The 12,865-nt window shown below is 43.8% G+C and overlaps 1 protein-coding gene across 1 annotated transcript in view; it reads right to left on the bottom strand.

The window, feature by feature from the left end:
• The window catches only part of LOC135073791 (uncharacterized), a 16,802-nt gene extending 3,937 nt beyond the window's left edge, over window positions 1-12,865 (bottom strand). Inside the window, exons 1-14 of the mRNA XM_063967970.1 lie at window positions 12,486-12,865; window positions 12,205-12,337; window positions 11,569-11,752; window positions 11,082-11,347; window positions 10,462-10,608; window positions 9,610-9,734; window positions 8,857-9,100; window positions 8,604-8,712; window positions 8,428-8,529; window positions 7,587-7,770; window positions 2,233-2,302; window positions 1,017-1,217; window positions 504-687; window positions 10-198 (exon numbers count right to left, since the gene is read on the bottom strand). Coding sequence (XP_063824040.1) covers window positions 10-198; window positions 504-687; window positions 1,017-1,217; window positions 2,233-2,302; window positions 7,587-7,770; window positions 8,428-8,529; window positions 8,604-8,712; window positions 8,857-9,100; window positions 9,610-9,734; window positions 10,462-10,608; window positions 11,082-11,347; window positions 11,569-11,752; window positions 12,205-12,337; window positions 12,486-12,646 — 2,299 coding nt within the window. The 5' untranslated portion in view covers window positions 12,647-12,865. The remainder of the gene's footprint in view (window positions 1-9; window positions 199-503; window positions 688-1,016; window positions 1,218-2,232; window positions 2,303-7,586; window positions 7,771-8,427; window positions 8,530-8,603; window positions 8,713-8,856; window positions 9,101-9,609; window positions 9,735-10,461; window positions 10,609-11,081; window positions 11,348-11,568; window positions 11,753-12,204; window positions 12,338-12,485) is intronic.

Genomic DNA, 12,865 nt, shown 5'->3' with positions numbered 1-12,865 from the left:
TAAACTTACTTGGATTTTGCGTAGAGGCAGGCATTTCGAACCGTTTAGCATCACTGTACTGCAGAAGCGACGCAAGTATTTCGCTGTCCTTCGAATGGCCGACGTTGACAGTTTTCTGTAAAGTTCGCTGCCATTCCAGCCATGTAGACCACTTTGAATGCGTCTGTTGACTTTCTATGCTCAGTGATTTGATTCTTTCTGGAAGTTTGTACATAAAAAGGAATAAAACTTTTCTGCTTAAAATGGCAATAAAATATAATAAATGAGCATAAAATGGAAAATAAATGAGGAAAATTTATAGCTATATCTCAGCTAGATTCTGACAAAAGCATAGGCAAAGTTACTTGACGAACTTTCGCATTCATGACATCATTATTAAACCTAGTAATAAATGCCTCGATTAATACAAATTATCTTACCTTTACCAACCGGCCATTGTGGAAATCATTGGGGGAGGCCTATGTTCAGCAGTGGACGTCCTGTGGCTGAAATGATGATCTTACCTTTGCTCATAGCCCATAACTCTTGGGGCGCTTTTTCTGTATCCTTCAGTGCAAAACCATCGGGAAATATTTCTTGGAATTCGTTTTCCGTGATCAACTCCACAGGTGTCGTGTCTTTACTGGGTGTGCGCGAATCGCTAGTAGAAGGCTTAGCCAGCAGCATAGTTCTTAAATCCTTTTGGCCCTAAAGTAATTAGAATAAAAACAAAAGTTATAGTTATTTAGAATATGAGATCATGATAATAGCCTAGGTATTGTACAAAAGGCGAAACATATCCCTATTTTAGCTTTTTAAATGTAGGATTATTTGCTCTTGATAAAGTTCTCATTCGAGAGTTGCAAATGCGATCTATGATAGAGCGAAGTTGCCCAGAAGATTCATAGCATGATTTCTACCACTTATTTGCGTTGAGAATCTAATGGATACGAAGGCCGAAGGAGACAGACATACACAAAAATTATATTCTACTCGTAAAAAGTGAGTGTATTGTGACCTGTATAACATTTATTTACCTTTTTAGCCTTATCAGCTTCTTTGTCCTTGCCCTTGGGCTCGTCTTTCTTAGCGACAGCTATGAACATCTTTTGGCACTGCGGCGTGAAATCGCGCGGCACCATTCTCGGGTTCTGCTTGTATAGGTTGTTCTCTACTTCTTTTGATTGTAAAATCTTCTGGTTCAAACCGTCCCTTTGGCGCATGCAATCTAATAACGTCTGAAAGAAGCGATAAATAGAGTTATAGCACAGAATACATAATAGTAGCAACAGAAATTGCACTCCTTTGTGTAGGATCAGATGCCGACATTTTAACGGTAATAATAATAATGCAAAATATCCAACGCACATGGTGCATTCGAAATCGCACCTTACTACTACGCTCACAAGAGCGCATTTTTTTTGTGTTTAGAATTGATCTACGTCACCGCTCAAGCGTCAGGGTTGTATGAGCAAAGTAAAATAAATAAAAACTTAATTTTAAGAAGCATTTATTGTATTTACGATTAGTAAACTTTAATCTAGTGGAGTTTGTATAATCGTACCATCTCTAAAGTACCTATTAATAAACTTCAGTGTTGCGATAATTCGAAATTAAACAAACAGTTTTAAAAGGTGTAGTGTCGGAAAATAGACACAGTGAAGTAAAGTTAATGTTTTTATTAGCTAAAATAATTTTTTTGCTATAGTTTTTTGTCATAAGTATTTCAAAATAAGTTATTTTATTATTTAAAAAGTGTAGTTTTTTTTATTATTTAAATCACTACAGTTAATTATTATTCCTAAATATTACAATTTTTCATTAAAGAAGAATAACAGTGGCACAGTGCTGTTGGAACAATAAACCTTGATTGCGACTATGATCGACCGAGCGTGTATAGATACGCGTGTGCAAACAGGCGCGTGGCGGCCCGGACTGATTTGCAACTTGAAGTTGTCGCGCGCTGTAGGTAATTATCTCGGCCGGCATAGGCGAGTGACGGAGGCCTGGTTATAGTTCCAAAATACTGAACTGTCCTATCCATGACATTGACAGCGGGGCGCCACCGTCAATACCGGATCGCTGGTTCCGATTTTTGCCATGTTGGAAACCATATAGTTGAACGATGGTAGCGCCCCCCTGTCATTGAGTTTGGTGGGACAGTTCAGCGTGGGTCATCTATATATTATAATACTTTAAGTCAAATGAAATATTTGATCTTGCAGTAATACATGTAACATTTTATGAACATACCTGGTGCTCCCTGCCCTCTGTGACTAGGATGTGAACTTGGCCGCCTCGTTCTCGACCCGTTCGGCCGCATCTAATGACAGTAATAATAATATAAGAGATCGAGATGATACGTAATAGATAATAGACGTGAAAAAAACACTACAAGGAAGGAAAGGAGTCCTTGAAGTCATCTTCAGCATGTGTTGTGGCAACCAGTGAATGCACCATCAGTTCCACTTCTAAGACAGTGGCGCTAACTGGTGCGCGCAAATACGGCAACCTTCTTTCAGGCCCGCTGTCATTCGCAGGGTCTAAAACAGTGGCGCCATCTGGCTGGTACAAATACGGTAGCTCTTCTACTGACCACTGTATCAGTTGTATTGGTGAGCGAAAGGAGACGTCTAAGCACAGTATGAGCTCAATAGAACCAACGACCAGGCCCACTGTTACTAGCTAATTTCTAAGACAGTGTCGCCATCTTCTGAGCGCTAATATTGGCCAATGGTCATACAAACTTCTGCGCCAGTCATATGGGCGAGAGCGAGGACATGTCAAAGCACGGGACTACTACTACTATTACTACGGGAGAGAAAAAGGTGACGTCTATTCCACATAATGGGTTCAACTCAACAGTCAACATCCAGATCTGCTGTCACTCTCTAGTGTCTTAGACAGTGGCGCCACCTGGTGAGCGCTAATAACATACTGGCCTTTGCACCAGTCGTACGGGCGAGCGCGAGGAGATGTCAAAGCACAGTCTGAGGTCAACAGAGCCCACATCCAGTCCTTTCTCGGCGACGCAGGTGGCCACGAGCGCGTTGCAGGCGCCCTCGCACTAGCAAGACATTAGTCTAAGACAGTAAGTGCTTGTTCACGTTGACTCGCGGGCGCGGTGGCGGGCGCGGTGACGAAATATCAAACATATGTAGTGATTCCAAGTGTTCACGTACGAAACGCAGGTGCGGTCTAACTAGCGGGCAAGCTAGCGACTGGTGCGCGCGGAGCGCTCGCGGTAATTTCAACGGTTGAAGATGTTTGTGTGTGTTCATGTCAAACTAGCGGCGGCGCGCGCGTTTCACTCGCGACGTCAGGTAAGTTCAACCAGTTTGAACTTGTCGCTAGAAACGATAGTACGTCACACTCGCGCGAACGCCTGGTGGTTAATGTGAACACGAGCTCGCAACGTTTCCCGCGCCCGCACCCGCGCCCGCGCCCGCGCGTGCCTACGTGAACAAGCACTAACGCTACCTGGTGAGCGTTAATACTGGCCGTACTGACCTCTGTACCAGCTGTATGGGTGAGCGAAAGGAGACGTGAACGTTTAGACCCGCTGTCACTCGCTAATGTCTAAAACAATGGTGCTTTTATGGCGCCACCTGGTGGTTGTAAATACGGTAGTTCTTCTAGTGACCTCTTTCTCGGCACTAGTCGTGCGGGCGAGCGAAAGGAGATCACAAGCCTGCTGTCACTCTCTAGTGTCTTCTAAGACAATGGCGCTATATGGTGGGTGCAAATACGGTAGCTTTCCTACTGACCTTTGTACCAGTCGTACGGGGGACCGCGAGGAGATATCAAAAGCACAGTATGAGGTCGACTAATGCTGAAAGTTTCTAATGCCCGTTTTCACCATAGTCAAAAGGAGACGTCAACATCTAGACCCGCTGTCATTAGGTAGTGTTTAAGACAGTGGCGCCATCTGTTGTTCACAAATACGATAGCTCTTCATACTGACCTCTGCACCAGTCGTACGGGCGACCGCGAGGAGATGTCAAAGCACAGTATGAGGTCTACAGAGCCCACGTCCAGGCTCTCCTTGGCGACACAGGTGGCCACGAGCGCGTTGCAGGCGCCCTCGCGGAAGATACGTTTAGTCTAAGACAGTAACGCCACCTGGTGAGCGTTAATACTGGAAGTACTGACCTCTGTACCAGCTGTATGGGTGAGCGAAAGGAGACGTCAACGTTTAGACCAGCTGTCACTCGGTAATATCTAAAACAATGGTGATTTTATGGCGCTACTTGGTGGGTGTAAATACGGTAGTTCTTCTACTGACCTCTTTCTCGGCATTAGTCGTGCGGGCGAGCGAAAGGAGACGTCACAGGCCTGCTGTCACTCACTAGTGGCTAAGACTTTGGCGCCATCTGGTGGGTGCAAATACGGTAGCTCTTCTACTGACATTTGCAACAGTCGTACGGGCGAGCGCGAGGAGATATCAAAGCACAGTATGAGGTCGACTAATGCTGAAAGTTTCTAATGCCCGTTTTCACCATAGTCAAAAGGAGACGTCAACATCTAGACCCGCTGTCATTAGGTAGTGTTTAAGGCAGTGGCGCCATCTGTTGTTCACAAATACGCCAGTTCTTCTACTGACCTCTGTATCAGTTGTATGGTTGAGCGAAAGGAGACGTCTAAGCACAGTATGAGCTAATAACATACTGACCTTTGCACCAGTCGTACGGGGGACCGCGAGGAGATATCGAAGCACAGTATGAGGTCAACCGAGCCCACATCCAGGCCCTCCTCGGCGACGCAGGTGGCTACGAGCGCGTTGCAGGCGCCCTCGCACTAGCAAGACATTAGTCTAAGACAGTAACGCCACCTGGTGAGCGTTAATACTGGCTGTACTGACCTCTGTACCAGCTGTATGGGTGAGCGAAAGGAGACGTCAACGTTTAGACCCGCTGTCACTCGCTAATATCTAAAACAATGGTGATTTTATGGCGCCACCACGTGGGTGTAAATACGTTAGGTCTTCTAATGACCTCTCTCTCTGCACTATTCGTGCAGGCGAGCGAAAGGAGATCACAAGCCTGCTGTCACTCTCTAGTGGCTAAGACTTTGGCGCCATCTGGTGGGTGCAAATACGGTAGCTTTCCTACTAACCTCTGCACCAGACGTCTTAGCACAGTATGAGCTAATAACATACTGACCTTTGCACCACTCGTACGGGCGACCGCGAGGAGATGTCGAAGCACAGTATGAGGTCAACCGAGCCCACATCCAGGCCCTCCTCGGCGACGCAGGTGGCCACGAGCGCGTTGCAGGCGCCCTTCGCGGAAGACACGTCTAGTCTAAGACAGTAACGCCACCTAGTGAGCGTTAATACTGGCCGTACTTACCTCTGTACCAGCTGTATGGGTGAGCGAAAGGAGACGTCAACGTTTAGACCCGCTGTCACTCGCTAATGTCTAAAACAATGGTGATTTTATGGCGCTACTTGGTGGGTGTAAATACGGTAGTTCTTCTACTGACCTCTTTCTCGGCCGTTTGGTGTAGTGGTTCGAAACGGACTACTATTCCGGAGGCAGCGGGTTCGATTCCCGCACAGTACAAACGTGTGTGCATGAACATATTTGTTTGTATTGGACTGGGTGTTTTCTATGTATAATAAGTATGCATTTACAAAAAAAAAAGTATTTAAGTACTAGCTTTCCGCCCGCGGCTTCGCCCGCGTGGAATTTTGTCTGTCACAGAAAAACTTTATCGCGCGCGTCCCTGTTTCAAAAACCGGGATAAAAACTATCCTATGTTCTTTCCCGGGACTCAAACTATCTCTATGCCAAATTTCATCAAAATCGGTTGCGAGGTTTAAGCGGGAAAGCGTAACAGACAGACAGACAGACAGACAGACAGACAGACAGACAGAGTTACTTTCGCATTTATAATATTAGTTGGGATGTTTATATCCGTTGTCTAGTACCCATAGTACAAGCATTGCTTAATTTGGGACTAGAAGCGCAGTGTAAAATGTCCAAGGATATTTATTTATTTATTATTATTATTTACTAGTCGTGCGGGTGAGCGAATGGAAACGTCACAGGTCTGCTGTCACTCTCTAGTGGCTAAGACTTTGCACTTTGCACTTTTTACTTTACCGTGGGTGCAAATACGGTAGCTTTCCTACTAACCTCTGCACCAGACGTCTTAGCACAGTATGAGCTAATAACATACTGACCTTTGCACCAGTCGTACGGGCGACCGCGAGGAAATGTCAAAGTACAGTATGAGGTCTACAGAGCCCACGTCCAGTCCCTCCTCGGCGACGCAGGTGGCTACGAGCGCGTTGCAGGCGCCCTCGCGAATGACACGTCTAGTCTAAGACAGTAACGCCACCTAGTGAGCGTTAATACTGGCCGTACTGACCCCTGTACCAGCTGTATGGGTGAGCGAAAGGAGACGTCAACGTTTAGACCAGCTGTCACTCGGTAATATCTAAAACAATGGTGATTTTATGGCGCCACCACGTGGGTGTAAATACGTTAGGTCTTCTAATGACCTCTCTCTCTGCACTATTCGTGCAGGCGAGCGAAAGGAGATCACAAGCCTGCTGTCACTCTCTAGTGGCTAAGACTTTGGCGCCATCTGGTGGGTGCAAATACGGTAGCTTTCCTACTAACCTCTGCACCAGACGTCTTAGCACAGTATGAGCTAATAACATACTAACCTTTGCACCAGTCGTACGGGGGACCGCGAGGAGATATCGAAGCACAATATGAGGTTAACCGAGCCTTCACGAGCGCGTTGCAGGCGCCCTCGCACTATCGAGAGACAGTCGTCAGTGGCGCCACCTATTGGGCGCTAAATAATGGTCACAGTGACCTCTGCCGTCATTATTCGTACGGGAGAGCGAGAGGAGACGTCATCATCTAGACTAGCTGTCATTAGGTAGTGTTTAAGGCAGTGGCGCCATCTGTTGTTCACAAATACGCCAGTTCTTCTACTGACCTCTGCACCAGTCGTACGGGGGACCGTGAGGAGATATCGAAGCACAGTATGAGCTAATAACATACTGACCTCTGCACCAGTCGTACGGGGGACCGCGAGGAGATGTCGAAGCACAGTATGAGGTCAACCGAGCCCACATCCAGTCCCTCCTCAGCGACGCAGGTGGCCACGAGCGCGTTGCAGGCGCCCTCGAGCGCGTAGCAAGACACTAGTCTAAGACAATGGCGCCATCTGGTATGTGCTAATACTCGTCATAATGAACTCTGCGCAAGTAGTACAGGGGAGAGGAAGGTGACGTCTATTACACATAATGGGTTCAACTCAACAGTCAACATCCAGATCTGCTGTCACTCTCTAGTGTCTTAGACAGTGGCGCCACCTGGTGAGCGCTAATATCATACTGACCTCTGAACGCAGGTGGCCACGAGCGCGTTGCAGGCGCCCTCGAACTAGCGAGAGATCTAAGACAGTGGCGCTACCTGGTGAGCCCTAATACTGGCTGGTCGTACTGACCTCTGTACCAGCAATATGGGCGAGCAAAAGGAGACGTCACAAGCCTGCTGTCACTCTCATGTGTCTTCTAAGACGGTGGTGCTATATGGCGGGTGCAAAATTTGCACTGCAAATACAGTAGCTCTCCTATAACTGACCTCTGCACCAGTCGTACGGGCGAGCGCGAGGAGATATCAAAGCACAGTATGAGGTCTACCGAGCCCACGTCCAGTCCCTCTTCGGCGACGCAGGTGGCCACGAGTGCATTGCAGGCGCCTTCGCGGAAGGCACGCATCACTCGCAACTGTTGCTTTTGGGACACCACCGCTTTTCCGTCTTTGCCTGAAGAAGATGGTATATAAGATTTTAAACTTTCGCGTTCCTTTTTAACTAAAATAGTAAGACACGGGTCTTAACGCGACCTGCTTGTGACCACGGCAGCATAGCAGCCGAAACTTCAAGCCATGAGTACATAATGTAACTCATTAATAAACGTCGCTTTAAGACCCGTGTCTTAATATTTTAGTGAAGACTAGCTTTTGCCCGCGGCTTCACCCGCGTGAAATTTAGTTTGTCACAGATCGTCATAAATGTTATTCTGGGTTATAAACAATAATACTGCAAAGTTTTATCAAAATCCGTTCAGTAGTTTCTGCGTGAAAGAGTAACAAGCATCCAGACATCCAAACTTTCGCATTTATAATGTTAGTAGGATGGCATATTTAAAAGTAGCCTTTGGAGCGAGTCGCGGAGACTAAAAGCTTGTGACCAAGGTGGTGAAAATCTGAACGTATTTGGCGTATGTAATAGGCGTAACATAAAACACACCACTCCCACACTATTTCAGGCAGAAACCTCAAAACCTGTTACAGCAATGGAAAGTTTTATCAACATTTGTGGGGTAGTTTTAATTGAATCACTTATTGAAAATCTATTCATAAACTTTTTAAATATTTCGATAATTTGATGGATTCATTCTTATACATGCTTGATGATTACCTGAAGCGCCTTGCCCGACGAACATCTGCGGCGTAATTAGCGGTCTGCACTGCAGTAGCAGGCAATGCACTAGGTTCACACTTTCGCGGTATTCACAAAACACTGCAAAAGAGGGACCTTCGTTTTAAATTTGTTCAAAAACACTTTAGACACTTGAAATTGTAACGTTTGCTTACCAATGGCTCTCGTATCCTGCCCGTTCTTCTTAGCTCTTGTGAAGTGCTCCATCATTATTTCTTTCAGTCTGTAAAATTTTGGATGTCCGAAACACAAATCTTTTGGCATCTAAAAAATACAAAAAAAACACATCTGAAAATTGTAAAACATTTAATTAATTAGAACTCTTTCTTTATACTGAACAGCTAGTCTAAAAAACTTTGACTATGACTATTTGCTATAGAAAAATTTAATAGAAAATAATATTCTTACGTCAGGAATAGTCCCATCAGGCAGTATGCTTCTGTCCAGCGCCAGCGGGTTAATTCCCAAATCATCCCGGAGTCTCTCCAATAGCACTGTCAAGCGGTCGTCCGCCTGGATCCAGGATTTCTCCGGGTGCTCGTCGAAGAAGTTGAGAAACACCCGCGAGCCGTGCTTGACTAATAACTCCAGCCCGTGGTACAAGGCAATGAGAATTGTGAAGTCTTTCATTATGTAGCTGTGTTGAGGGTGTCTGTGGATGATGATTGGGGTTAGATAAGCTGTAGTGTTGTGTGGTTGATCATAATGTGATTGATGTATAGGGCAGTTGGTATATCTATCCAATATACCCATTTTTATGAGTGGTCAAGACAGGACCCATAGATTCTAGCAAAATGAACCAGTGATGTTAAATAGTTCGCGAATTAAATGATCTATATACATTTCAAAGCTACTAAATTAGGTAAGTATACCATCGTTAGCATGACGTTCGTTGGGTTAATCAGATATGAAATGCATTTAATTTAGTCTACCGATGATCTCGGTATATTCGCGGGCGCAGGACCGGTCGTAGTGAAATACCCTTAGGGAAGACTTGTTCATTAAACAAATTAATAATGTTTTAACCCTTTAACTGGTATAGAGAAAAATATTTTTCATTAGTTTTGTACCTTATGTTTTCTCAATAAGGTTCAAAATATGGTGGCAACAATTCTGCCACTACCAGGTAAAGGTTTAAAAGGTCAGAGAATTTCAAATTACCTGGCACTCCTATCTTTTGTTTGAAATTCCTTGTAGAGCATCACGATTCGTCCTTTTGACAGGTTGCCTAAGTTTTGCGGGAGTATGTTGAATTGTTTCAGGCGACGCGCGTAACTATCCAATATCTATATTTGTGGCAGAAAACGGGTGATTAGTTTAGTCTTAAAGTTAAAAGTCTTATCATCTGTAAGTTGATGTATTAATTAGGACATAAGTTTCCTCAGTTGCGCTCTCCTGTTTGTGCCACTGGCGAGTAAGTTCCTGCCAATTGCTTGTGGTTAAAGATAGTGGCGCCAACTGGTGAGCGCTGAAGCGCTTGGACTTAGAAGGCGGGTTTTAGAATCGCGCTGACCGCTCGCAATATGTATGTAATTGAAGGGAACGTTCCTGAGTGACGCTGATCGCTTGGCGCCGACGCTTCATACATTTCGGCTGTCAGCGCTGACGGTCAGCGTGCGTCAGCGTGATACTAAAACGAGCCTTATAGATCGTTTCATCCACGAAGACGCGCGGGGTCGAGGTAAGCGGGAGGTGCGGGGAGTTTGATCCGACCAATCCGAGCGTCATTTTTGGCATTGTTGTCCGTGAGTGCGCGCGCAAACTACAATGATGACGCTCGGATTGGTCGAATCATGTTCCCCGCGCGTCTTCGTGGATGAAACGTACTATACATTTGCTGCTACTATACACTAGGTTCGCGCCACTGTCAATTAGGTTCTATCACTCGCCAGTGGCGCCAACTCATGAGCGCAATAATTATTAAGGAAACCCTGATGAGCAAAATCAATAGTTTTTTTTAACATTTAAACTATAGCAACAGCTACATGATTAAATTATCATTTAATACATCACCTCCACATACTGCTGCCTCAACTGTGTGAGTTCAGGCCCCAGCGGGACAATGACAGTGTTGATTTTCCGCGAGTGGCTGTAGGGCGCCACGTCGACGCAGTTCTCTGCTCTCAGCTCTAAGTGAGATATGTGCAGGCTTTTGACTACCTGAGGAATATGCAAATTCAAATGTATTTAATGGGAATGCATGAATTCGTACAGCAGAACCTGTCGAAGTTTTAACTGGCCGATTTTAACATATCAAACAGGGAGAGCTTGTAAAGTAACCAAATATGGTCACATCTCCACTGTGGACTGTCATCTAAGTTGCTGCCATTTACAAGCACTTTTTCTCTTTAATGCTTAAGTTATGTATATTTTTCATACCGAAATCAAGTCATTTAGATATTGTAGGAGACTTTAATTTATAGAGCCCTCTTTTCCACTGGGCAATCTGGGCACTTCCCCACGGCCCCAAACTAATGAAAAGTTCTAATATAATTTCACTTTTTGTAGAGGAAAAGGGCCCCTTTGTTTCTGAAATGCTCAGTAGGTTAAAAAGTAAGTCCTGCTAATTTATGGATTTCAGGAAACCTGTTAAAATGAAACAGTAGTTTCAATCAAGCTCAATAAACACTTACACTAATGACATCATCAACCTTACTCCCAGGTGTAGCGGACAGAGCCAATATCCTGTAAGTCTTGTGTCCCATTTCAGTCAGGGTTGACACTATCTGGCAGTAGGCATAATTGCCTCTGGCCCTATGAGCCTCATCGATGACAAGGCATCTGATCTTCTCCCCTGGGCATATCCCTGATTTTATGTCATTGTAAATCACTTGTGGAGTTGCAAAGAACACTCTTTTGTTTTGCCAGTGCTGTTTCCTGGTGTTGACATGCATATGACCTAAAATAAAAGAAGGAGAGCACTTCTCATTTCATGCCTTTAATTAAATTTAATATTCTTGGATATTAAAATACATACCTAGGTTATTAAAGCAACAGATTACACAAGAATTAAAAGGAACATTGGAATTACTGTTTTATTAGTGAAAATAAAGTGTTTCACAGGTGTTTCATTGATGTTATAATATCAGGAATAAACATAGAGCATAATATTTAACCAACCTGTCATTTCAATTGTGTCATTTGGTGGGATGGCAATAATATGATAGCAAGCTTCTATCTGTTGAGCCACTAGTGGCCTGGTGGGCGCTGTGAACACAATCTTGCCGAGAGGGTACCAGCGGTAGAAGTTGTACATTATCACAGCAGCTATGAAGGTTTTGCCCAGCCCTGTTGGTAGGCTGACCTAAAAGTTGTAGAAAAAAATGTAGATAATAATTTTAATTCACAAAATGTCCTGCATTGCAGCTTCATGTGCCCTAGTTTTCAAATACAATAACTTTAAGCCAAACATCAAGAATGTATTTTAATAAATGTACTGCACATCAAGCAAACAGTGGTAGTTCTAATAGGTCATTTTACAACAAAAATAGTTCTTTGTACCATCAAACTGTACTCTGATAAATGGGGGTTTTATTTACATGTCTTTGTTACCAAAACTCATAATCGGTCAAAACCACTTTTGACTGCAAAAATCAGTCAAGTTATATTGACCAAGGGCATCAGTCAAAACCACTTTTGACTGATTTTTGCAGTCAAAAGTGGTTTTGACCACTTATGAGTTTTGACTGTAACATCTATATTTATAACAAGCATGTCATAATACCTAAAATATGGCTGAACAAACAAGTTACTTACTAATGTGTTTTTTAATAGGGAAGCCTTGATAATGTTGAATTGATAGTCCCTCACTGGGTAGTTTGTTGGATAGATCCATGTCTTGCCTGTCAGTTTGTCATAGCCACTGATTTCTTCGTCACAACATAAGGCACTGAAAAAATGGCTACATTAACTACACAGTCAATATAGGCTGGTCATGGATTTAGAAGTTAAGTAGCAAATAGGGACTAATCGATTTCATAAAGTACATCCGAAGCAAATAAAATATGGAAAGTAATTTATCATTGGACTTTATTTACCTGACGTTGAGGTCACTTTTGTTGAGAGAGTCATTTATCTCGGAAAACCTGGATTCTTTGACCGAAGTACTGTCAAACTTCGCCAGAAATGAAGAGTCGTCGAACACTTCATCATCCTCAAAATCACAATTGGATTTATTTGTTTTCGGTAAGTTATTCATGATAGCGACATGTTAAAACAGTCGTGTAAGGTTATGCATTTGTAAACAATAAGCAAACAAAGACGTCTTAGGACAATTTTTTGAATCATTTACACCAAATCATTATTACATAGTTTGTACTTTCCACATAATGTTTTAAAATAAACCTAAAATTAGGAATAATTATTACGGAAAAGGACCGAAAAAACTACTCAGCAACAACAAACTGCAAAAACACAA

Source organism: Ostrinia nubilalis, chromosome 8, assembly GCF_963855985.1.
Source record: "Ostrinia nubilalis chromosome 8, ilOstNubi1.1, whole genome shotgun sequence".
In the NCBI taxonomy this organism is placed as follows: Eukaryota; Metazoa; Arthropoda; class Insecta; order Lepidoptera; family Crambidae; genus Ostrinia; species Ostrinia nubilalis.
Note: the sequence above shows the minus strand (reverse complement) of the source record. Positions and strands in the feature narration are given on the sequence as shown.